Below are 25,084 nucleotides of genomic sequence, written 5' to 3'. Positions count from 1 at the left end.
GATAATTCTATCTAATAATAACTATCGTCAACAAGACGCAAAAAGTTGTTACATCCTGTCATAGGATTCTATAATTTAATAACAGGTTCTCTTTTATATTAAGCACACTAACAACCGGGTCACTCATATCAACCATTCCCAACTTATAGCTCAAAAAAACAAGATTGGTTTCGTTGATTATCACGACTTTCAAAAACGGGCTCGTATGAACCCGTGCGAAATTCCTGAATCACACTACCTGATTCACGTAGGCTAGGGCTCAAAGGGAATGTTTCAGTTGTAAAACAGGAAATGGGTGTTTGTGAATTTACAAATATTCACCCCATATATAGGAGGAGTGCAGGAAAATTACTGCTAGGAACCCTACGGATGTTGGTACTGAACCCTATGGAACTACTTCGGGTGTCGCTGCTCGATAATCGTTCCTGGTTCCCCGCGACTTCCCTTCCCCAGTAAAAATGAGTTTTGTATTTTGTTAATTTCGTATGTTATTCATTACTGAATGGGAAAAATGGACTTGACTATGACTGCAGCTGAATTGCATGGCTGCAACAAATTCTATCCATTCCAGTATTCCCCACTATAAAATTGTTTTCAACCATTCGGACCGTATACTTCAATTAAATGAAACAAAATTCCTAGAAATGAAACGTATATAATCAAGCTGTCTCAGTTAGGAAGTTATTTGACGGCAAGAAGTATGCTATAACTATATACACACGACTTGCCGGAGAGTGACTTACAAACAAAAAGAGATGAATCATAAATGTGTTGTTTATCGTGAAACGTTTGATTGGTGGGAATATGCATCGGACGCTCGCTACCAATAGCAGAGTCCCACTTGCTACCGTATTGAAATTTACATGCCCGAAACATTTATTTGAAGCACCAACCAGAACCAAAATATCGCCGCAAGGTTGTAGTCTGTGACTGGACTCCGAACGTTGATGTTTGGACGCATTGATAAATTTTTTTTTCCACTTACTATTCAATTGTGTTACTTGTAATAAGAATACATCGTATTTCATATGCCATCATATTCTTATAACAACATGTAAAATTGCGAGAGTTGTATGATTGGTACAAATGAAAGATCTCGACCGCTGAACGAACAATTATCCAAACCAAAAAATATCCAAGCAATTCACGCCCTTGTACGTAGCCTACGTTTATTTTATGATATTATTTTATAACTTCATAACTTCAACCATAACAATGAAGCGCAAATTAAAATAGATATGTTTGTAATTTAAAAGTCTTCTTTCAACCCATACAAACGTATGTTGTGAAATAAACATATTTCAGACCCATCAATTCTTATTTCCACCGTGGAGAGTATTCCAGTATGGGAGAGTCCAGCATTAAACGAAACATTCTTGTTTATCAAGCCCATGAGTTAACAGACGAACCATTAGTATTACATCTATAAACAGGTGATGATTGAACAAGAGAGCTATGCTCAAATATATGGACACGTAGCGCCATCTAGTGGCAATAATTTTGATGACGTCATAGCAAAAATAAAAGTAATAGCCCTCTAGTAAAAAATATAGTTTTTGCTCACTGAAAATTTCAATGCAATTGGTCCAGTAATCAAAGAGACAAGAGATTTCTTCAAAACGTGTCAAAGAACAACAAAACGATCGTTATGTCCACGGAGTGTCCAATAAAGATCAAATGAACAGTAATCCTCAAAACTATTTTTGAATGTAACAATATATGTTTGCTCATAATCTCCAGTTGAGACCAGGCAAAATAAAACTTTTTCACGACTCAGACAGATATTGTTTCACTGCGCTTGGGCAACTTGTCCAAATTCATAATAAGCGTTTAGTTTGGCTTTTGTTCCTTCAGAATATAAGAAATTTGTCTTTTGTTGTGGTGTCGCGGTTCAAATTTCGGACGCACATTGACGAGAGAAGTCAGTATTAGGCTGCCGGTACTGAAAGCATGTTAAAGCGTAAAACGTCGGTTGAGTTTAAAGGCTTAGTTTTGTCAAAAGTCTTTTAGCTGACGCAGACGAAAGTAATTTAGCTGACACGATAAGAATTGAATTATTTTAAAGCTTAAGATAATCTATTCCGCATCAACTACTACAAAACACTTCCGAACATCGGGCTGCACTCCCATAAAAGTCAATATGTAGCATATTATGTATTGTAGACTAGGCTACTTTTCGACATATATAATTTCGTGTGGACAAATTCGCAGATTGATGAAAGACACCGGAAAATAGAACGTAAACTGGGTCATTATAAACGAAAATTACTTAGACTTGTTTCATTATATAACTTTTATGGAGAATCAATATTATGGGCTTATAATCGGTTGTCAAACTAACTTCCTTATTCATGCCTACTTCATAGGCTGCCCAGCAATCTGACAGCAGAGTAATAGTAAACTATATTCTTTTATCAGTAGCAAGTCAGACCGACCAAGGAAATCTTTAATATTGCTGAACACGTTTGTATTGAAAAAATAACTGCAAGGTCTAACTACAAAAAAAAACGGTTTTATGTGGAAATATGTAAATTCCGCGATCACAAGTGATTTGTTAAGTGGAGTTATACGGTATTTAGCTACTTTGAATATCCATGAATCTAAATTTCTGATAACCTGTTTTTGGCCATTTGGATTCAATCTTGTAAGTCAGTGATTTGAAAAATATCATGTATCTAGTAATAGTCTTGAAATAGACAATTTTTCCGATCGTCCTTCTCCCTATTCATTGATCAATGATCTATTGTCAGCTTCAAAAAGCATTGATTTTGCGAAGTTCTGAAATGTGTGTCTAATAAAGAAAGACAAACAAAGAGACAACACCTTTCTTCAACACGGTAACGACAGGCAAGTTTTTGTTACAAAAGTGTCCATTTCGATGCTGACTTTATGACCTATTGTCTGTTTCTGTTCATAATGATACATCGTGAAATTTTCAAGACCCTATTGTGATCGCTTAAATTTATAAAAAAAATTTGATAATAATAATACTAATTTATCAATTTATTGAAGGAGTTACCCACTCAGTAACAATGGTCATTTTCGACATCTAGAAATCCTATAATTTCGTTAAAATCGTTTCAAATTTGATTATCAAAGACAATGCCCGGAGGTCGCGTTCGACAAGTTTCAAGAGCTACTCAACGATACCTCTAGTGCTAAGTGGGATTGTTCTGGTCAATTTCTTCAGATAATCCTTTGTCGTTGCAAGGACTGGAACTGGTCACCGAGTATGCAGCGATAATCACTCTATACTGTACCTAATTTTTCTATATCTAACATTAATAGATCTATGCAAGATATACTTTACAACACTTATATTTTCCAAGTGGTTATTACAGAAAATTAGAATATACCCACGTGCAAACGATTTAATATGATATCGTCACGACAAGTTATTCGTAATTTATGATGATGCTTATTTTTAAAACTCATTTTTCACTATGTACAGATTAATTAAAAATTGTTACCAATACAAGTTATGGAATTGTATAACTGGTGATAAGGACCTGATATGGCAGATCGAATATTGGCTGCAATGGACTACCTTGACGCATACACGAAAATTGTTCCTCATCATGCAAAGCAGGTATGATTCCGTAATACACACGTCTTCAGGCCCAAGTTTATTACCTGTAGCAAACAGATCGCAGGTGTAGCAATAAATACATTAAAGAGTGCATACGATTAATGTTTTTAGGTTCGGATTTTGTGGCCGCGGAGAAATAAAAATGAGCAGTGCATTTCCGTTGAATTCAAATGAAATGCGAATGATATATGTGTCCGCTTATGGAATCAATTTGAATTCAACTATTAAAATTTTCGGGTGTTTAACGTACAATACAACTCAAATTTCCTCGATCAATTTGCACTTTTTGCTTCAATAAAGTTAATCTGTAAAGTACTCAACGTAGCAAAATATTAAATAAAGGCGATTTCTCTGAACTGCTTATAAATATGATGCGTTATTGTTGTGAGCGTTACGGAAAGGATAATTAACTAACCGTTAACCACAAGACTGTCAACAAATCGTAAATTCCAAATGACACTTTTCATTTCATTTGATGTTTAATAATCTTTATAAGAAAGGAAAAGTGTACTCACCTATGTTTGAGATACATTCGGACTTAACTACAAAGTAAATACCGTTTATGAAAGGTTGCGCACGGTTACGATAAAAAGCGTCGAACTGGTCGCGCGAGACATCTCATTGCAGGCAATTGTGCCGGATTTCTAACAGTGCGTTTCCGATGATGCATGCGTCGAGTCTAAAGCTCGAATGATACTATAGTTGTGTAGTAAAATGGAATGAATTTAGTTTTGGGAATTCAGATGATACAATTTATATAGTCTGATTTTACTGTAAAAACGAGGCCAAATTCTTTTAGGATTTGAATTATTTAATAAGTTGGGAGACTTTAGAACAAAAGTTACAATGGGTTTTAGTTAGTTTATCAGTGTTTGAGGTAAAAGGGCAAAATATCATACAAAATTAACATAGAATATATCAAAGTATGACAAGGTTTTCAAGTATAGCGAATACCGACTCATGGTTGATCTGTACATTTCGTTCGCTGAAACCTCAAAATTACTTTTATAGTATAATCGTTATTTCGTCTGCTTGAATCACCAGCGATTCGGCAATTTTCTCAGTAATTGCGAGGAACTGATAGATGAAAAATCGTAAATTTTTAATTTTACATCGATACTGGGATATAGACAAGTCATGTGTAAAAAATCGATTCAGCCACTGAAATTTTTTAGTCTTTTGGAAAACTTGCATTTGATTTGAAGATTGCACTTCGTTTTACACAACTAAATGAAAAATCGAAGACATTATATATTCAAAGCGGAATGCTATGCCAATAATTGTTTCAGAATTTAGTCCAAGTAATAAGCTACCTATAGTCAGTACTCTGCACATAAATACAACATCTCAGACACTTCTGTTGCCAAATTTCCACGCATTTTTGCTGCCGCGTACTCAAATGTTTCTGGTAGAACTAATCAATTTCTCATAACACAGCGTGAAATTTCGGCATCTTGATGTGGAACATCAAACATTTGGGCAATTTGGGGCCAAATACAAGATTGAATAATGTGAATACTAACTACAGTATATGATTTATATTCATGCTTCGAAAATTTGGTTTGTTTTGTGATTCTCTTCAAGGGGGTATTTCATTAATATAACGTACCAATTCTTTATTGAAGCCGTTCTGAAGGTCCTAGCAGCTGTGTGTCGCACTAATCCCAATAAATCCAATAGTGTCAAAGTTACCGTAAAATTTCCATTTCAAGTCAAGAGCAAGCCTGCCTCTGCGACTTAGATTTCAATGCTACCACACGAGCTTGTATAGTTTAAAACCATATTAATTTGATCGTTATGACTTCTTTCGTGCAATATTAGTTGTCAAGATAATGTTTTTTGTATAGTGGGGATAAATTATTTCAGATGTTTCATTTCAATTCATGCGAAACAATTTTGTTGCTGTTGTTGCTATACTCTCCTTAACCACTGAGTTACTCGAGCGATCATGATCCTTCGATAGAATTATGTTGATTGTTTGAACATTGACTCTTGCGTAACATTTCAAACTTTAAAACTTGCTGCTACACAGATGTAAAATGATACAAATGTAAGGTAAAAACGGTGGTCGTACTGTTTGCTGTGGGCGGTAGGGCAAGGATATATAAAAAGACTCATTGAACCATTTACTGTATAACTCAATCAATCGAAATCACATTATTTTTACCAATCTATCCTCACAGTGTTTTTATACTTTTACAGCGAGCACTGGGTGATATAGACGGTAAATACAGTGTGGTTGATCCGCTCCTTGAAATATCATATTACCCCTCGATTAAAAATGATGTCAGCCTAGCGGGAGTGAAAAAGATCAATCCAAGCAACGGCAAATCACCTGAAGAAATCGTGGAAGAAGACAGGGAACGAATGATACAATCTGCGGAACGGGCCAAGTAAGAACTTTTCAGATATTAAATTAATAAATATTGGTTATGGCGCTGTGTTTGTTCCAATTAATGCTTTTTCAAACATCAGTTACTTTAGCGTAGGGGCTCTCTGTCTCGAGATAGTCTTACAGTGTAAGATGTAGAGATTTCCGCTTTGGGTAAATTGTACCCGATATTGATGCCACGAGTTGGAATATTCAGCTACATAACATCTGGCCTATAGGTATATATATTTATATATAAAGTTGTGATTGTGATGAAATTGAGAATTTGCGAAAAAATGATTTCGCGCTAAAGGACCATTCAAAAAAAAACAGGCGAATCAGTTTTCGTCCTGGGAAAATTCATTCATTCACTTAGCGCTGACAAAATTTTTACAAACCCAAAATCGAATTGACTGTCGGATCGCAATTGTTTGTATAGACGGAATTAGCTTGGAAACTACTATACAAACACTGGATAAAGATTGGTGAAACTGATACTCAAAGCAAACACAATACAAGTCGTAGAAGCTTGGCGTATACTGATAGCAAACACATTAAATTTGAAAAAATTTCGAAGTAACTAGCCAGTGTTAAAGTGATATTGAAACAGGATATACTCGGATATTATTGCTGTAGTCAAGAAAACGCGCCATAAGCCATTTTCAAGCAAGTGCGTTTTTAAATACATTCATTCTGACTATTTAGCTCCTTAACTTATTAGCATTGCAAATTAGAATTGAAGTTCCATATGTCGATATGGCGCATAAATACAATTGGATGATTTTGCATAATAATGTATTTAACTTTTTGAAGCAGTATCAAGACTTTTTTTATTTATTTTATTCGTCCTTTCACCCAGTCATATACAATCTAAATAAGAGTGGAAGCGATAAGACGAATTGAATGATCTATAAAATATGTGTAAAAGCGATAAAACTTCGCGTTGGCCAGCAATTTCATTAACACAACTAGAAATGAAGTTGATGTCATACTTAGAAGTGGTATATATTCAAACGACTCCTAACACACTGTTATCAATAAATAGCGATGACGTCTCATCTTTTTGTATCTGGCCGCTGTATTTTAAGGACGACCGAAACTAATATAGTGGGCATGAAAACGGGGCAAGCCTCGGCACCCCCCAACAAGGCCCATAAAACGTTATTAAAACGTCATGATTGAACACTTAAAAATTAGGGTTTAAGCGTCACCTTGATCTCAACCGTACTAAATTCAAAAATTAAACTTTGCTAATACAATCAAAAATTTTCCTTTTTTGATTTATTGGGTATGCTTACCATTTAAATGCCAATATATAACCGATATTTGCTTTCGTTGAGATCCGAAATTGGCCCACCATAAAATTATTTTCATCGAGCTTATCCATTGTTGGACGAAGAAAATTTATTGGCTCCGTGTTGTTGTGATAATGTTGTCTCCGACACCTATTACCGTTGGCATTGGGTCAAGTTGTAAGACTCGGACCGCCAAGGGTCGTTAACCTAAACAATGTAAATTACTGGTGGAGTGCTGGCCTCAAGTAGATGAGCAATTGATGGACGAGCAATTGTGATATTGTTAGTATTACACTTTCGAATCCGGGTTCCTATTGCATTTTGAAGTTTTCACAAACTCTTGTAGTTTTTGAAAATTAGCATCGTTAAACTACATCACAACAAGTTGTAAAAGCAGATAAGTATAAACAAACTTTATCTACTGCAAACTACTTATAAGTGATTTGCAAAGACAGATCGAGTTTTTTAGCGAAAGTGATCTTTAAAAATGTTAATTTGGGTACATCAATACGAGTGGCCCGTGCCAAAAATGTTTGCCGGACACTTGTGGCTTTGCTGAGTGTAGAAAAGCCGCCATGAAAGCATCAATTTGCGATATCCGAGCCATCAGAAGTAGGTAGTTCGTACGACTGGCTGAAACTTTAATGTGTCAACTACTATCAGCATTAAATAATCGTTGAATAATTATGAAGTACGGTTAGAAAGTAAACCTAAATAAAAATTGAATGATTTGAAGCATATTTCGAACTATGAAATGTGGTGAGTGTCTGAATTTTATAAAACTGTGATCAAGTCCCACTGAGTTTAAAAATTTCTACTCGTGTCTCGGTCATTTCGTAGCAAAACCGTCAGAAAATTTTACTAGAATTCGTTAGACTACTATTTCTATGTCCTATGTTCCAGAATCACCCCGTAAAGTCGTATTCTTTTTTAGATGGAAACACCTTTTGATTATGCCGTGTTTTGACTATAAGACATTTCATTTTTCAGACGGTTTTATTATAGATTGAAACATTTCATTATTATAGAAGCAAAAGAAAAAAATAGGAGTAAAAATAGTAATTCTTTGTTTATTTTACAATACTGTTGTATAATAGAAGTCTTCTTGCCTTAACTAATGCCAAGCTAAACATATTTAGGCAAGTTGTTTTGACGCTGGGATTTCATTTGGTTATTTTCCAAATAGTTTGCAAAGCAAGGTCACGCATCAGGCAATAGTAAGCGAAGATTATCCCCGAGCTAATTTACAAGCTGAAATGTCAAGATGTATTGAAATAATCTAGAATTATGTTGGTGCATTACGCCAGTAAATGATGAATTTTCATAGCATTATATTGTTTCAAAATCATAATTTTGATAAAACGAATAGTTCCATGATATAAACATTGATCATGATGTTTTTCGATTTGATTTTAAAAAATCTGATGAAATATAATGTTCCGATTCGGGAACTGGACTTTTTCACATCTTTATATTATTATTTAATTGAAAGCGGCAGTTTTCACGGACAATTCTTGACAATGTACAAATTTTGAAGTGTTGTACGCCATAAGTGGCATACGAGTTACATCCACTATCAATTGTAATATTAACAAGTATATATATGGAGTTTCAGAATATTTAACCATTCTGGTATAGATAATCATGTAGTGTAAGATCATTAAATTAGTAACACTTGTTAAGTCTCTTTCAGAAGGTGCGCAATTTTGCGAATCACAACATCCACGCTGGAAACTATGTTTTGATGTCGGCAATTGCGTTTACCTCAGTAGTGTGGCAATTTTACGTCAATAGCAAAAATCAGAAAAACTTTTTGGATTTTCGTGCGTCAGGACCTGCTCCAGTTTCTATAGTTACGGTTGCGCATTCCACCACGGCGGCATTCGAATTTTCATTATTGGGGTCTGGCATTTTGCCCTATAATCGAATTACAGAGACGAGCTTTTTACGGCTGGAATGAATCACTATGTTTCCTTAGATCACACGTATTCGAGTTACGACGGCGAGTGAAACACAATCGAATTTGAGTTTATCCCAAAACAAACACGTACAGGTTAATCCCATTGATTGTAAGGATAGTTATTTACTTCTGGGAATATCCATTTTCCTTATGCTTGTTTATTAGGCTTGCTTATGCCAATGTGTATCGAAGAAAACATAACAAATAAGCCCCGTGAATTGAATTTCTACAAAGACGTAGTATATAACACAGGTGTAGTGTACTATATTCCCGGGTGACGGAATAATTTGATCTGTGCCACGTCAAAGTAATCACGTTTGGCAACAACCGCATCTCGCTGAAGAATTTAGGCTGAGGTAAATGTGCTTGCAACGTCGTTCTTATACACAACAGTCGATGTGCCATTCTGCGATCTAAATCTCAAAGATGCACTTAATGACTATTTCGTATATATAACACAATACAAAAGACGAATGTGATATTTAGTACTTCACATTTTCAACTGTAAAGATCACTTAAAAGTGTGATCCATGTGCTCAGCCCGGCAGTTTCAAACAATCTCAATAACATTTATATAAAACTTATGACTTTGTACTTTTAACAGCTTAACTTTCTTGTGCTTTCAATCAAAAGGGCTAAATTTCATTCATAATTTCGCTCTTTTCCACTTTTTGTTTTAATTTTCCGTTTAATTCTTATTACTTATGTGTTTATATCTTCTTAGTTGATGCATGACCAGCTGTATTATTTTATATAATTACCCAAACTCGTAATATTTAAACCTGCGGTTACATTTCATCAGTCTATCTTATGTGCTGAATTTGTGCCCTTGTTATTTTTTCGATCATTATTCTTCAACAAAATTTAATAAAATAACCCACTACTGTCACACGGAGATTTCAGTTTCAACAACAACTATTTATATTTGACATCAAATCGACCGTGCAACAGTAACAGGAAATGCCATATTAACCGTGTTTTCGTCAGATTTACTCAAATATGTTATTCACAATCGACTCGTAATAGTTATCGGGGCTTGTGACGAGAAAAGAAAATTCGGAAAGGTTGGCGATTGGTGACTGGATAGAGAACTGTAGGCAGGTCTTTATTAAGTCAAAATCGCGAAGTTTTATATTTCATAAGGTGTGTTAGTAAAAAAGTAATAAATCTGCAATTAGGTCTTTATTAAGTCAAAATCGCGAAGTTTTATATTTCATAAGGTGTGTTAGTAAAACAGTAATAAATCTGCAATTAGGTCTTTAAATATTTTCATTAGTTCAGAGACTAGAGTGAAAGTAAAGACCACAACAGCTGTGAGATATTTTCATGTTTTATAAAATGGAAAAGGCGTTTAATAAATTGGTAAACCGAGTAAATTTTAGCGAAATTCCGAAAGGCAAGTATAATATCGACCCTCAATAACGGCACTACATTTCATAATCATTTTGGACGGTTGCTTCTCTATATGTTTAATGAAAAGGATAAAGATCATATTGTTTTCATATATAAAAACAGAAACATGGCGGAAAAACAAAAATCCACCCGTCTTCTGCACATTTTTTGTATATATATATTTGTATTTTAACTAACATTTGACAACACAATCTTTATTAGTCGAAACACTATGTTGAATTCCCCTTCAATATTTAGGCGCTGGCGATACATTCGATCTGACCTAAAGGTTACATGTTTCTTAAGATCGTATCGTATCATTTGTTGAGTGAACCTTATGTTTATGCTGATACATTCACCAATTTATTAAATGTTGAATTCTATTGTTCTCAAATATTCAAGCAATATTTCCTAACATTGCCAAGATATATAATGTCACTCTTTGTCTTCAAAATATGACAAAGAATCGGACGATATCTATTTTGCGAGTGGTAATCAAGTTATGCCTTTCTTTACTCACGTTAACTCTGGGAGAAATGGAATTTGACACCACTTACGGACAACGATGGAATTATCAAACCATTGTTTGTTTGTTTCTTTATGATCTATAATTCTACTGGCGGTCTGGATAGTTGACCAAATCTAACCGAATGTGTCTGAAATTGCCCTGCTTTTTTTATTCAATCGCCTTATCCGTACTTTTTGAAACATATCATGGATTGTCACGAGTTTACAGCTTTTTATTTGTTTCGCATTAAAAATATGTTCGATTGTTTTTAACCATTCTGTCATTGCTTCACTTCCAATAACTGGAATAATATATATCATAGGTGGTTATGCCCCGTTTATAAATCGTTTATTTTAACATCAGGAACTTCCCTATATCCACGATCAAGTTTGGAATTTATGTTAATGTCAGGTCTGCTCCGTCTCCATTCAAAGATCAACCAGTGGCATCTACAGGACGACCGATGACGTCATCATCGTGGGCGACGGGTTCGTTCGGAACTAGGGATGACGACAAGCGAATTCACCACTCCTTGTTAACGTCTGCGTCTCGCGCTTCTATAAAACGATTATCTTTCACGTCCCCTGCAGTAAACGTTGGCCCGGCAGACGTCAGAGATGAAATAATGGATGAAATTGTTAGCAAGCCTTTGGTTTTTCAAAGAAATAATTTCAAGGTATGGAACTAAATGTGGTTTGCGCATGTAGCAACATTATGTTACTTCTCAATCCCAACAATTTCACATTACAGCTTGCGGCGTTTTGCAATTCGGCGTTAAACATTTCGGCTACATTAGTAATGTGTTAACGGTATTCCTCGAAATATTCTTTTTTTCAGTCACAAAGCGCACCGCCTGGTGGACGATATGCTCCAGGTATACTGAAAAGCGCGGGAACAAGAAGTACAAGATGGTTGTCATCTCCAAAACGGGCGAGAACGTCATATAGGAGACAAAGAAACGGTACAAAACTTTGGGAGAAGAGTCCTGGACCTTTTATGACAGTAAAGGTATAGTATATAATATATATATATATGGAATAAATTCTATTAGACATTGTGCTCAAAATATCTTCAAGTGATAAATCACTACTGTGTCAAAGTTGCTCTATGAATAAGTTCGTCAGACAATTTGCAATTTTACTCTGAGACGTCACGTTTCAAATATTGGTGCGTTATTATTAATTCACGTGCTCTAAGTACATATCGGGAAACATTCAAAAGTAATGCTGGTAAAGTACATTACTTTATATGAGGTTTGCAATAAGCAGCTTGTTGAGACTTTTCAACATTTCTGCTTCATTTTAAGCTCAAAACAGCAATTGTGTAAGCTTATCGATACACATAAGGTCTTTAAGATAGCCTATCTATTTACTTGTGTCAGTGTTGAGGATCATTTCTCTTTTGAAGGTTTCTGGTACCGACCTTTGGGTTATTTCAAATTCAACTCCAACCTCCTATTTTGATAACAATCAAGACGATGGATTACGAGAAACATCGGGTGCAAATGGCACAAAAGTTCCCAAATGGGAAGACACTGCAGAAGCTGTACCAAAACCAGAACAAACCTCCCCTCCAAGGTTAGAGTTCATTGTTTTACTTGATAAATATTCGAATAAGAATTCGGACGTGAATACTTGCGATGTATGGTAGATGCTCCAAATCACAAATTCCCGAAGCTTATCGCATTCTGAAATACTAATTTGACTGTAGAGGAAATACGGAATTTTACCGAGACTACGAGCTAATTTTTGTATTTTGCAGGCATGAACGTTTACTCGGAGCTCCTGCACAATTTGCACCTACGATACAATGGCTACGGTATGATCCAAGTGGCCCGGCGAGAAAACCTCCCGTCCTAACTCCTTTCAAAGGTGTGTTTTTAATCTAATTCCTTTATCACAGATGGAGCCGTGTGTGTCGCAAAGTAATTCAAATCTCAAACATCCATTTTTATGATCATGCAATAGTCTGAGATACTCTTTTTAGATATGAATATCAAACCACGGACTAAATAAATTGTTCGTTTATATAGTGAAGTGTTTTTTATTAAAATCAATTCAAAGCTGCTGAGTACTAAATAATATCTAAAAATATTCCAAGCATATAGCCTACATTTTATTTTCATTTTATGCGTTTTTTACTGATGTCCAAATTTAGAATCATTGTCAAACGGACATCATGGAAAATATTACAACGTAGAGAGTTCTTTAAGTGGAAAAGTATCGCAACATCTTAATGCAAGTCCGGGTGTTAGAATTGCTCGGAATGGAACAGTACTGTCACATAGTTTAAAGGTAAATTCATCATTCATCATTCGGCAGAGAATCAGATAAGAGTTTGCATATGGGAACAAAGAAATCTGTTTTCGCACTTATGCTTTTATAATTGACGAATTGATAGGGAAAATGTATAAATATTCAGCCGTTTCGAACTAGCAGGAAATAAAAAGCTTAACGTGCTGAAATCTGTTTGATAATTTCAAATAAATTCAGTAACAGTTCTCTAATATAAAATTTTCAATCATTAAATGATCGTATTTTACAATATCAGCTTTTTAGCGTCCCAATCTTCTTGCAGGCATGCATTAAAATATGAGTCTTGATTTAAAAAAGGCTGTGAGGGTTGTAAGGAATAGGATAGGTTATGTTGCCATATTCCGATTTTATTCAAGTTCGAAAGCTCCGATGGATCAGAACGTGAATCGGACAAAGAATCAGTCAGTGACGACAGCGACATAGACATTACATCCATAATCCCGGCCAAACTCGCTGCAAAAATAAAGAAGCATTACGTGACACCAGAAAACGAGAAAGAAGAATCAGAAGATGAAGAATTAAGTGAATCTGAAAAAGATGAGACGAAAAAAGAAGATTCAGATGAAGTTGTTGAAAATGGAGTAAACGAAATTTCGGAAGACGAAAAGTAACTTTTAGTGTTTATAATATTTAATATAAAAAGTCTATCCATGTATTATAGTAAGTACAATAAATATAGCATATAAGTAATACTACAGCAAATACAAAGCGAAATCACCCCCTAAGTAAGCCTCACTGGAGAAAAATTTCTCACCAATTGGGAAAAGTAGGCTTAGTTTGTTATTATATAGGTTCCGGGGCATTCGATACCTAATGCCATATTTTCAGCCACTCTCCCGTTTGTTTTCTTGTTTTTTGTAGATGTTCACAATCTAGTAAGTGGTAGCGACAATTTTTTCATGTACAGGGAAGAAGTAGAGAAGTCTGATGCGAGTTTTGATGAATCAGAAAAAATGTCAGAAATATCGTCAATTTCAGAAGATGAAAATGAAAGGGAAGAAGCCAGAGATGAAGCCAAACCTATGCTTACAAAAGACAACTTGGCACTTCTGACTAAACTTTCAAAACATGATTTATCTAATCCAATATTAGATGGCTCCAACGAGTCGGCGACATCATTTGAAACTCTGGAAACTTATGAACTTGATGAAGTCATGGAGCAAAATGGGGAACATTTTGAATCACCTAGAATTGACAATGCCGAACAAGACGACGTTTGGCGTATTTTAGAAAATGGAACTCCTAATTTTTGGATAACTAAATCAAAGCAACAAAAAATGGCGATTCTCAAACGTATGAGACGACAGAGAAAGTCAGAGCAACTTCCATCAGGCAGAGAATCTCTTCAAAGTGGTAAAACGAAAGAGGATTACCAAGAAGTAATTCTTCCACTTTGTTGGGCCGATGAACTCAACAAATCAAATTCCAAGATTCTACAAGTCAAAGCAAGCTCTGGTGTGACAGCTGAACAGGTAATATGTTAGCGATGTAGACGATCATAGGGTTATAAATATTATAAAATAGAAAGTTGTGGACGTGCAACCATTAATAATAATAAACAGAAGTTGTTTTTTTTTAAATAAAAATATCACATTTATAAAGACACAATAATACATAAATATCATTGCACTTAAAAGAGCGAGCTTATGATAATTTTCCATTTCTTCTTATGAATTGACAGTTTACACCATTTCTAGTCGCAATAACTTTTTCGCAGTTAATAATATATTTTGTCATATATAAAAATTGACAAAATTGGGGCATTTCATTACGTAGTTTACATTTTGTTTTAAATATCTGGCAACACAATTTATACCTTAGATTTGCCCAACTCCCAATAAAGTTTCTCTATGTGTCAAATTGAGGTTTAATCCATACTCAGCCGTTAGCCAAGCATGAACTATATCCCCCAAGATTGCTGCACAAATTCACAGATATAGTAAATGTAATACAGTTTCAACGTGTATATTACAAAATGTGCACTTTGGACTTGGTGTCTTATTTATTCTATATAGCAGGTCATTAGTGGGTACTGCTCGCAAAGCAAATTTAACATGGAAGGAGCGAAGTATCGATTCAATAAAGCAATAAAACACTTATTCATACAAGGAAAACAAGTTTTCCAATTCAAGTTCTTGCACAATTCTTTGGACCATTTTCTATTTTTCTCAGTAGGCAGCAAAAGTTTTACATTACAAAGCTTATCATATATATCGGAAAATTTTATCATTTCTTCTAATATCTTTGATCAGACTGAAATGAGGATTGGCTTGAGAGGTTTTTGATAAATTTGAACAAAAGCTGCAAATTGTCCAATTTCCGTATTTGTACCGTGTAGCATATTTCAGCCAGAATTTTACCTTTGGAAATCTGCCGATTACTACCACGTACCATAGTTTACCCGTGACATTTTCGGTACTTGGACAATGCTATCAATAGAACAAGAATTCAGTTATTCTTACATTGCTCAACAGAATGAAAACACTTCACTTCCGGTAGTGTTTCACAAGGTCATTCGATACGATGTACTACCAACCGCGACGACATCGTCACCTTTGAGGTCAGCTGTTTCATCGTCCAAGAACAGGTCAACGTCCGCAACTTCACATAATGGAGGCATATCGTTTGGAATTAAGCCATCCAAAGGCTACCGTGCACCAGTCTCAACGCCTCGATCAAACAGGTAACTTTGTTGCATGTCTTATAATTTAAATTTCCAGATTTAAACACATGTTTGCTATTGTATAGCTAAGTGCTTGGCAAACGAGTTACGTAGCACATCTTGTATAAGCAAGGCAGCATGTCATTATTGGACACAAAATGTAGTTATGGATCGTCTTTTTATTATGTTGTTGTTGATGATGGTTTTATGTTCTTATAGTTACTATTGTTGTTGTGGAAAATCGCCTTCTTCTTTAATTAATTATAGTGTCTATTGCTTTGGAATTATCAGTGGTTAAAGATTGTATTTGTCGCTAGAAGGCTATTACTTTTGTTTATTTCAAAAATTTCTGTGGGCTCTATGGGGTTCGTTTTTCGTGTGCTATGACGTCATCAAAATTAGAAATTGCGCACCTTGTGGCGGTTCCACCTTCGCTGCTATGTGGTGGTCATGCGAAGTCGTGAAGACTGCGGCACCGGTAGTCTACTGTGAAAAATTACATTTTCCTTCTTCGTTTTGGCTTTCGTATCAATATATTTGAGCATTGCTCACTTTTTCTAATTAATGCTAATATCATTCAATACCCCCTGGCAGATCCGTCCGAACAAAATCAGCAAGCACCGTGTCGTCAGCATCTGCATCAAGCACTCGCGGACACAGCGCCCCACACTCCATCGTCAACGGGACAGAAATCGTTCGACAAAGCATCGATCTCGCGGACTTGCTACGTGTCACACCAGACTCGCTTCCCGCCAAAATGGCACAAGTGTCAACTCGTTCACACTCAGTGAAGAAGGAACACGTCACAATCGGTTTGTATCCGAATTAATAAAAAATTAGGTAAAAAATTGATGGAATTATCATTCTAGGGGTGTAGGAAGCCACCTATTTGTGAAATGACAAATTTTTATTCAATCCGTTGTATAACCATTGTGCAAAGGAATGAATAGACCAATTCTGATTGAGAGGGAACTGAATAGCTTGATGTTTTTATCCTTAGCTCTGCTTAAGTATTCAAACAATGAATATTTGACATTGACCCTTGACATTTGACAGTGCACGAAGATCATAATGAAAACGAAAGTTTGCCATCTAAATCCACAACTCATAGAACAGAGAACACAAAAGATTTGGTTGATTCCAATAATGTTCATATGGAACAAGATGATAAATTTCACCTCGGTCCAAAAGAAAAGTTAGACAATAGGTAAGATTTTATATTTGTTGAAATTTACGTTGATGAACATTGGGAATTGGATTGTTAAACTACTCCAATGCAGGGCGTTCTAGAAGTATGTGTACCAATATGGAGATAACTAATTTTGTTCGCCTACTTTAGATCAAGCTATGTAAAGGGACTGAAACTTATGGGCTAGCTAGGGGTATATTCACTTGGCTAACACAGACAGTCCCCAAACTCATAATAGAAGTAAAGAACTAAAATAAGAAAAATCGGAATAAAATTATGGCCTAACTCTAACCTGGTACACACACTACGGGAGTACCCAATGCAGGACCCAATTAGATAAACAGACGAAAACACGCCTTGTGGGCTCTTTCCCCCATTGAATGATTATGTAACTTTGATCTATTTTAAATTAATTTCAAAAATGGTAATTACAAAGAAAGGTAATTTAATGCAGGACTTATTGAAGAAAACCCTAATCACAAAAAATATTTTTTACTCTCTAGAATTACCGCCCCAGTGGGTACAATAAACCTGTCTGGAATTAACTCTGATTACACAACCAGTGGAACACCAACATTTTCATCCCAGGTAGGTATCATATTTCCAATATCTTTTCTGTCAACGATTATATTATATATTATTAGTTATTACATGCTTTTTACATAAAACATTTGTATTTCAGAGACGCACAGACGTAAAATCCTCATCTAATTTCACTACACCACAAAACACGCCGAAGACTCCAATGCTTCATCATTCAGTTGTACTCACTCCTAGGAACTCTGCAAGGGCCGCGCAGCACGGAGCAAAACGCCTGCCTGACATGGAAGAGGAAATGCCAAATGGAGGGGATTCAGCACAAGATGACATTCCTTTGAGTACAAAACGAGTCTCTCTCTCCGGACAAGAACAGCAAAACGGTACAGTACAGTGAGAACATTGCGAAATTGTACCTGATTCAAACGGGTATTGCCATACACTTAGTGGCTGAATCTCCAAATGCATATTATTAATGCATCTCCACATACCTATTAAAAAAATTCGTGTGCATATTATATGGAAGTTTAATATTTTTTCACCTTACATTTACAGGATTCGAAATAATGTGTAGGCCTATAAACCACAATATGTATGCTATAGATATACGGGTACTCCCGTAGTGTGTGAACCAGGTTAGGGTTAGGCCATATTTTAATCCGATTTCCCCTATTTTAGTTCTATTTGGGGTTTTGGGACTGTCTGTGTTAGGCAAGTGAATATACCCCCATAAGTTTCAGTCCCTTTACACAACTTGATGTAAAGTAGGCAAACAAAATTAGTTACCTCCATATTGGTACACACACTTCTGGAGCGCATAATGAAATATATATCGTCACGCTAATAGCCGAATTGCGTGAGTCATTTTTAGCAGTTTTGAGAAAAACGTGAAAAACTTCCTAATGATATTGCTATGCCATTGAGAGTCAATAATTTGCCATAGTTTAATTTTTTGATCGTAGCCGGATTTAAGTTAATTTGTATGACGCCGTCATGTGACGTCATAATGGCACACTGTGACTTAGGCAGAAATGTGTCTATGGCTTGGGGACATACGCAATTTTGCAACTTGACTATATGTACCAGTCCTGAAAACCTAACAATTCAAAATGAATGTGATTCTTAGTATATACGATGTCTAATCCCCAAAATAGCTAATCTGTTTCAATTACATTATTTTTTATGTTTAAAAATATATATTTCATCAATATACCACGCTCTGCACATCCACCTTAAATAAGACTAAAGTTAAATATGAAGAATAAAACAGCAATGTACCCTTATATAAAAGCCAACCAAGGTGAACTGGACTCAGACAGTGAATATCACAAGTGTGCGCCTTCCTATACTGTAGTATAAATTGAAATTTATAAGCGCTAAGCTAGAATCTGAGATGCAAAAACTCAAAAAATCCTTCGCAGAGGTTATTTTGCCTTTGTGACGTCACAATAGTTCTGCGTTACCAATGACAATTCATTATGTCGAAACAATTGAACAAATTTACATATCGTACAAAATCTCTATTTTTATGGGTTTCGGAATTCTTGAAATAAAATCTGAGTTAACAGACAGGTGCGCAGCATTACATAAATACCTATTTTATGAAAAACTCAAAACCGCCAAAAATGACCTTACGCAATTCGGTTATTAGCGTGACGATATATAACAGCTAATTAAAGTCTCTCGATTTTTAAAGTTGGTATTTCGTCAACAAATATTTCTATTTTACAGTGATTACGCCAAGAACGGCATTTATGAGTCGAACGAGAGGAGGCTTTTCGTCTGTACCTTTATCTCAAAGTCGGTTGAAATCTGGCTCACTCCGGGGATCTGCAAGTCATTTCTTACCCTCGCACAACGGGATGAACACCCAAAGTAATGCAAAGCCTATGAAGGCATATCCAAACATGCAAACTGGAATAATAAATGGAACCACCGACATATCTACAGTACAGATAGGACAGAACATTTTAACAGGTCACGCTATGAAAACAGCCGACTTTATTCAAATCACACAATCTTTACATATATCAAATCGTTCTGGGGGTCAAGGAGATGTTCCAGGTGTGACAGGTAACAAAATGTATGACAGTTACATGCGAGAATTAGCGGCGCACAACGCCACCGAATACGAGGAAAGAGGCGATGCCAAAAGTATGATACTTGGTCGTAGCTTGGGTGGTACATCTGGCAAATCATCCGGATTTTCCCTACCGCGTTCGGTGAAGAAGAATCTATCTGGGTATCGTTCACAACAACATAGTCAAGCACCGAATATAACACCGTTCACTCCTCAAGCAGGTCGACGATCTGGTCTGACGATGGTACCACAGGATGCGAAGATATTACAACATCATTCTCATGTTCCACAAAAAATAGGACCCTTTGGATTAGGTGTGAAAGGTGATCAAGTACGTCTCAACATTGATAAAAATATTCACAACATTTACAGAGATTTAGGTTTACTGAAGAGTGCTAATGAGATAACAAAAACGGAAGACCATATTAGTAGTCCAGGGAGATCGCATCTATCTTCAGCTAAGTCACGAACCACTGTGAAAGAAGAGTCTGTCATCAGCATTCCAACTGCATCAGAGGCGTCCGCTGCGAAAGCTTCTTTGACCGCGTCGAAGTACATGTTGCCAGATCAAAGTGATAAAATTGCCCTCACAAAGCGCCCATCGTCTTCCAATCCTTCAGTTATCGTACAAGATTCCGGAACGCAGTGGAGCGGAAGAACAGTGAAATTTGGTATGTACATTAAATACAAGTTCAATATTATTCATAGAGGAGGGATACGCATTGCTTTAGAATTTAGATTGAATACACTCTAAAATATCGGAATAATGTAACCTAATGCAAAACTGTTGTGGGTCGTTTCGTGAAGTCGCTGCACTGCAGTAGTGAACAGTTTCAATTTTTAACTTTGGGGAGATGCCGCTTTCGTTTTTTTTCAATTCTCTCTCATCTATCACCCCCACCTTTCTGTTCTCTTTTTTGGTATAAACTAGGATTGTTTCAGGTTGCATGTCACCCACACTATCTATATACACGTGCGTGTTTTCATTTAATATTATTTTTTGGTTATCAAATAAAACGATTTAAATTTTTTGTTATCAAAATTAATGAAAAATCAAACTTACAGGTGAGATCGAAAGTCGAGCTAGCCCAACAACAGATCAGAGCGCTGAAGATCATTCTAAAAGAAATTCTCTAACAGAAGACCTTGCGAAACCGCCTTGTAACGGACAGTCTATTGAGCACACCGATTCTCATCCAAAAACACCCGTAAGCATTTCTTCTGAAGAACCTAAAACGGATACTGACGCCGTCAAAATTCCAGTGAAAGAAGTTACGTCCTCCGAAAACAACGATTCGGCCCGTGGTGAATCGCGTTCGCCCACAAGTGACCGTTCCTTGGCCAGGGCAATTTCGCGCACAAGTGACGCGGTTAGTGCTTCAGAGAGCAACTTTAGTGTGCAGTCCATTCAGCCAGCGCCGATCGAAAGAAGTGCATCTGAAACCTTGCTAGATCGTTTAGCAGAACTTGGCGACAGAGATGGTGAAACAAGTGACGTCACTGAGGATGAAGCAGATGACGTTGACGTTAAAGGGGTTACAAGGGTAACTGTAAATATGCCTGTTAAAACAGACAACGTCTCGTGATGCACGTTATTTCAAAAGAATCAAACAATTCATTCACTTTAGTACAAATTGCTTTGGGATAACTGAGGCGTGTCAAACTTCACGTTTCTAATAAAATACAATTAATTTCGACAGACTAATATGAATTATTAGTGCATGTAACGGCGCAATTTTATAGTTTTGTTTCTCAGTTGAATTTTGTTGACATTTGACCTCCGCCCATGCTCATATCCGCGGTTGCTACGATTTTAATGGAGGACACGATGTGTGTGTAATTTTATTATTTATATATTTTTATTAAATACAAGATTTTTTGTACGAAATTTTTTTTATATTCATTTTTGCTTTTAAAAGTTGTCTGAAAGGAGTTGATTGGAAATTAGAAATCATCCAACGTCACATTTTTCAAAACAAAGATTATAAAAAATGTACTTGAATTCGTTGTTATAGCGTCGTCTTTTGTCGCAACAGACCACACTGCTCACTAAAATTAATTTCTTTATTTTTGATTCAGTCACAAAAGATTTTGCGAATTCGAAATTATTCTACTACCGATCTAGTTCAACTATCTGATCCAATCTTCTTCAAAGATCTTGTAAGCACTCAAAAAATAAGGAAACTAGCAACTAACAATTTTCAACCCATACATCATACGGTTGCCTGTCTAAGGCCTCATACTGAGCATTGACATGAAAACACATTTAATCAAGATATAAAATTTGACCCTTTCATACACAAGTATCATATTTATCTAAGTTATAATCACGATGAAACCAAGAACCTTTTTTTCAGATTTTTATTTCACACTTTCATTGTCATGTTGCAAAAATACTGGAAAAATGTAAAACAAACTCACTCTTCAAAATATAATTGTGTAGCAGACCAAGAATTCGGAGCAAATTAAAGATATGGTTCCAGAAATACACACAGAATAAAGAGTCGTAATCGTGACGAAATGCATCATAAGAAAACTTTCTTAAACTGAAAAATCAGTATATCGTCATAAGAATATCAGTAGACTTCATCCATTAAATTTTACATTAAAGACCCAATAAACACAATTAACAAAAGCAAAATATTTGAACTCAAATCGGGAAAAAATGATTAAAAATTTGGAGAAATACCCATAAAACGCAATTTTCAAAATAATACCGTTGAAAGCCAATGAAACACAGTATTTATTAGAGCTTGAATAAACCATTTAAAGACAAATTCAATGAAAGTGACTGTTACTTGAGACTAACCCGCTGTCCTTCATGCCTTAGCGCTAGTGGATCCGTATGCGTACAATGCAAATCAAAGTCTTTCTCAGTGCAGGACTCTTAAATTGTATAGTACGGTCAACGAAAGTACTTCGCGACTCGACTATCCATGTTTAAAACTTGGCGTTTTTTAGATCGAAACAATGGTTACACCACACTCCACAGTGTTATTTGGCTCTTAACGTTTTTCAAACACATTCAATGTTAGTTTCACAATGAAAATAAAAATTTATCATCATGCATATTCAAAACTAAAATACTCTACTGTTACGAATAGATCAAATACTTGATTGGAAAAAAATTCGACTCAATCACGAAGCCAAGAGAGCATATTCTGAAGACATACTCATAATTACAGTACTGATTAAGATTAGTGGAATCAATAAAAAAATTGAAGACATTAGTAAAATTAACAACGTAATATATACTATTGGAATTTTTTCACAAAAATTAGAATCAAAATATACAAATTAATCCTGAGATAGCAAATAATCTGAATAATGTTGATAATCGGACAAAAAAAACATTGAAAAAAATACTTGAACACGCAATAATTTTACCCTCCAAAAGGCTGAAGAATAAACTACGGTATATCTCTAACTAGTTGGGAAATTAAAAATAATGAAAAATCTCAATAGAGCTGGTAAATTCAAATACGACATAATATAATACTTATAGTCTACTTCAGCAAAAAGTTGGTTTTGCGTTAAAAAGAAATGGTACACCATTGTTTTCCACCATCCCTTTCCAGCAAGTTTTGTCAAAATTTTGAGTTGAAGGAAATAAATCATTATATGGATTATTATTTTGATAACATGCATTTTTGGAGGAATAAAATATATGGAAAATACAGTTTTATCAGCAAATTTAAAGTTTTTTAAACTCGAGTTGAGTTGAAAACTGCACAGCAGTTAAGCTTATCATCGGCCATGATAGAATGATATAAAAGAAAAAAATAATACACTGGTTGGAACAATATAGAATGTAAAACAAAAAATGCGCAGCGAAAAGAAATTTAAAAAAAATAATTATGCATCATGAGCATAGATAGATGACTTTAGGAATGTCAACATCACAATAGCCTATGTTACATAGTTTTTATATAATGTTGTAATTTTTATTGCAATTAATTTAATGTACAACATAAGCATGCTAAATTTACATAAGTTCAATTACCCCTTGAATTATTTCAATTTAGTTGCGCCTCTTAATCTGGAGTTTCTAGGCTGACTTTAGTTAGTAAAAGCACAGGGAATTAGTTAATGGATTTTCCAATCTTTGTTATCGGATTTTCCTTACTTTCTTTGAGTTTGCATTTTGGAGTTACATCGTGTATAAATTCAGAGTTAGATTGGACGGAACTGGATTCAGTTGACATGTGAGTAGGATCGAGAGTGGCACAAAGAGGGTTAGTAAATGAAACAGATTTGAGTGACGAAGCAGATCGAGACCTCAAACCTGAGTCTGTCGTATCGTGAGATGATTGACTGTCACACGAATGATCAGCGGAAAAGAGAATATCTTCATTATAACCCGAATCTCTATTGCTTCTTTGAGTGGAATGGTATTCACTGGGACAAAGATCTTCCATGACGGGGCCAATAGTGTGGGGATTTTCTTGAGAAGTACGACGTCGTGCTCCCCGGTTATGATTGTGTTGCGAAGCGGAATCATTATAAAGTGACCAAGAAGGTGGCGCCCCAGAGTCAGGAGGAGGGGGAGATAAAATACCTATCTTCCTCCTCCTGTTTGTTGACACCATACCAGAATAAAGAGTCATTTTTATTCCTGTGCTTGACATTCCTGATGAGCTACTAGAAGAAGAAACACTGTAGTCCCCAAAGGATGACCCTGCGCTATGCTGCCTTCCGATTCTACACGATGCCATTTGTGCAGCCAAGCAATCACTGGTGACGTCACAATTGTTTGAATTAGTAGTTGGGCAGCAGCATGCAAAATCGCTCTCCTTTTCAGTTTCATGAACATCATTCAAAATGTTATTATTGATTTCCGGCATATCATTCGTCGTCAATTGGATGAATTCCGGAGCGGACTTGACTCTATGTTTCATATTAGGGTCAGTATATATTGATTTAGGTTGTAAGTCTGTACCTTCTTCAGGAAGAATGTCCAAGGCAGTTTGCTCAAGGAAAACGTCGTCGGAAGTTCTCGATCGACGTTTTCGTATGAAATCAGCATTGGTATTTTGACATCTTAAAAAAGGAAACTCAAATAAAAATACAAATAAAATCCAGAACAAAATATATTGTAAATAAAAAGTCAAAACTTAAAATTGAACTATATGCTAGAAAATAGCTTTGGCAGAGCATATTCAAAAACTAGTACAATAAAATATCTA

General features: G+C 35.6%; 2 protein-coding genes across 3 annotated transcripts in view; one reads left to right on the top strand and one right to left on the bottom strand.

Annotated features, from left to right (window-relative positions):
• The first annotated feature begins 3,453 nt into the window (after window positions 1-3,453).
• On the top strand, window positions 3,454-22,145 carry LOC120338437 (uncharacterized). Of its 2 annotated transcripts, XM_039406447.2 has the most exons (16): window positions 3,454-3,589; window positions 5,792-5,982; window positions 11,527-11,791; window positions 11,953-12,123; window positions 12,523-12,692; window positions 12,877-12,986; window positions 13,273-13,409; window positions 13,787-14,037; window positions 14,338-14,902; window positions 15,905-16,113; window positions 16,687-16,904; window positions 17,149-17,299; window positions 17,785-17,869; window positions 17,964-18,201; window positions 19,550-20,569; window positions 20,964-22,145. In XM_039406447.2, the coding sequence occupies exons 1-16, from the start codon at window positions 3,515-3,517 to the stop codon at window positions 21,482-21,484; spliced, it is 4,377 nt and encodes a 1,458-aa protein (XP_039262381.2). In that variant the 5' UTR covers window positions 3,454-3,514; the 3' UTR covers window positions 21,485-22,145. The 2 variants fall into 2 exon arrangements, with proteins under 2 accessions (XP_039262381.2, XP_077973524.1); XM_078117398.1 differs by lacking the exons at window positions 3,454-3,589; window positions 5,792-5,982 and adding an exon at window positions 10,884-11,098 and having other exon boundaries at window positions 20,964-22,139.
• LOC120337252 (uncharacterized) overlaps window positions 21,949-25,084 on the bottom strand; it is a 37,847-nt gene continuing 34,711 nt past the window's right edge. The window contains exon 11 of the mRNA XM_039404981.2: window positions 21,949-24,938. Within this exon, the coding sequence (XP_039260915.2) occupies window positions 23,981-24,938 (958 nt within the window). The 3' untranslated portion in view covers window positions 21,949-23,980. The remainder of the gene's footprint in view (window positions 24,939-25,084) is intronic.

The sequence above is a fragment of the Styela clava genome, chromosome 10, assembly GCF_964204865.1.
Source record: "Styela clava chromosome 10, kaStyClav1.hap1.2, whole genome shotgun sequence".
NCBI classification, from domain to species: domain Eukaryota; kingdom Metazoa; phylum Chordata; class Ascidiacea; order Stolidobranchia; family Styelidae; genus Styela; species Styela clava.
This window is presented reverse-complemented; position numbering and strand designations above follow the sequence as displayed.

What these genes read in the sequence shown, in the direction of transcription:
- LOC120338437 (XM_039406447.2), top strand. Translation starts at nt 3,515, where the DNA reads ATGGCAGATCGAATATTGGCTGCAATGGACTACCTTGACGCATACACG. An exon ending in GAAGGAACACGTCACAATCG is followed by an intron (nt 16,905 to 17,148) that starts GTTTGTATCCGA and finishes GACATTTGACAG; the next exon opens with TGCACGAAGATCATAATGAA. An exon ending in CGGACAAGAACAGCAAAACG is followed by an intron (nt 18,202 to 19,549) that starts GTACAGTACAGT and finishes TCTATTTTACAG; the next exon opens with TGATTACGCCAAGAACGGCA.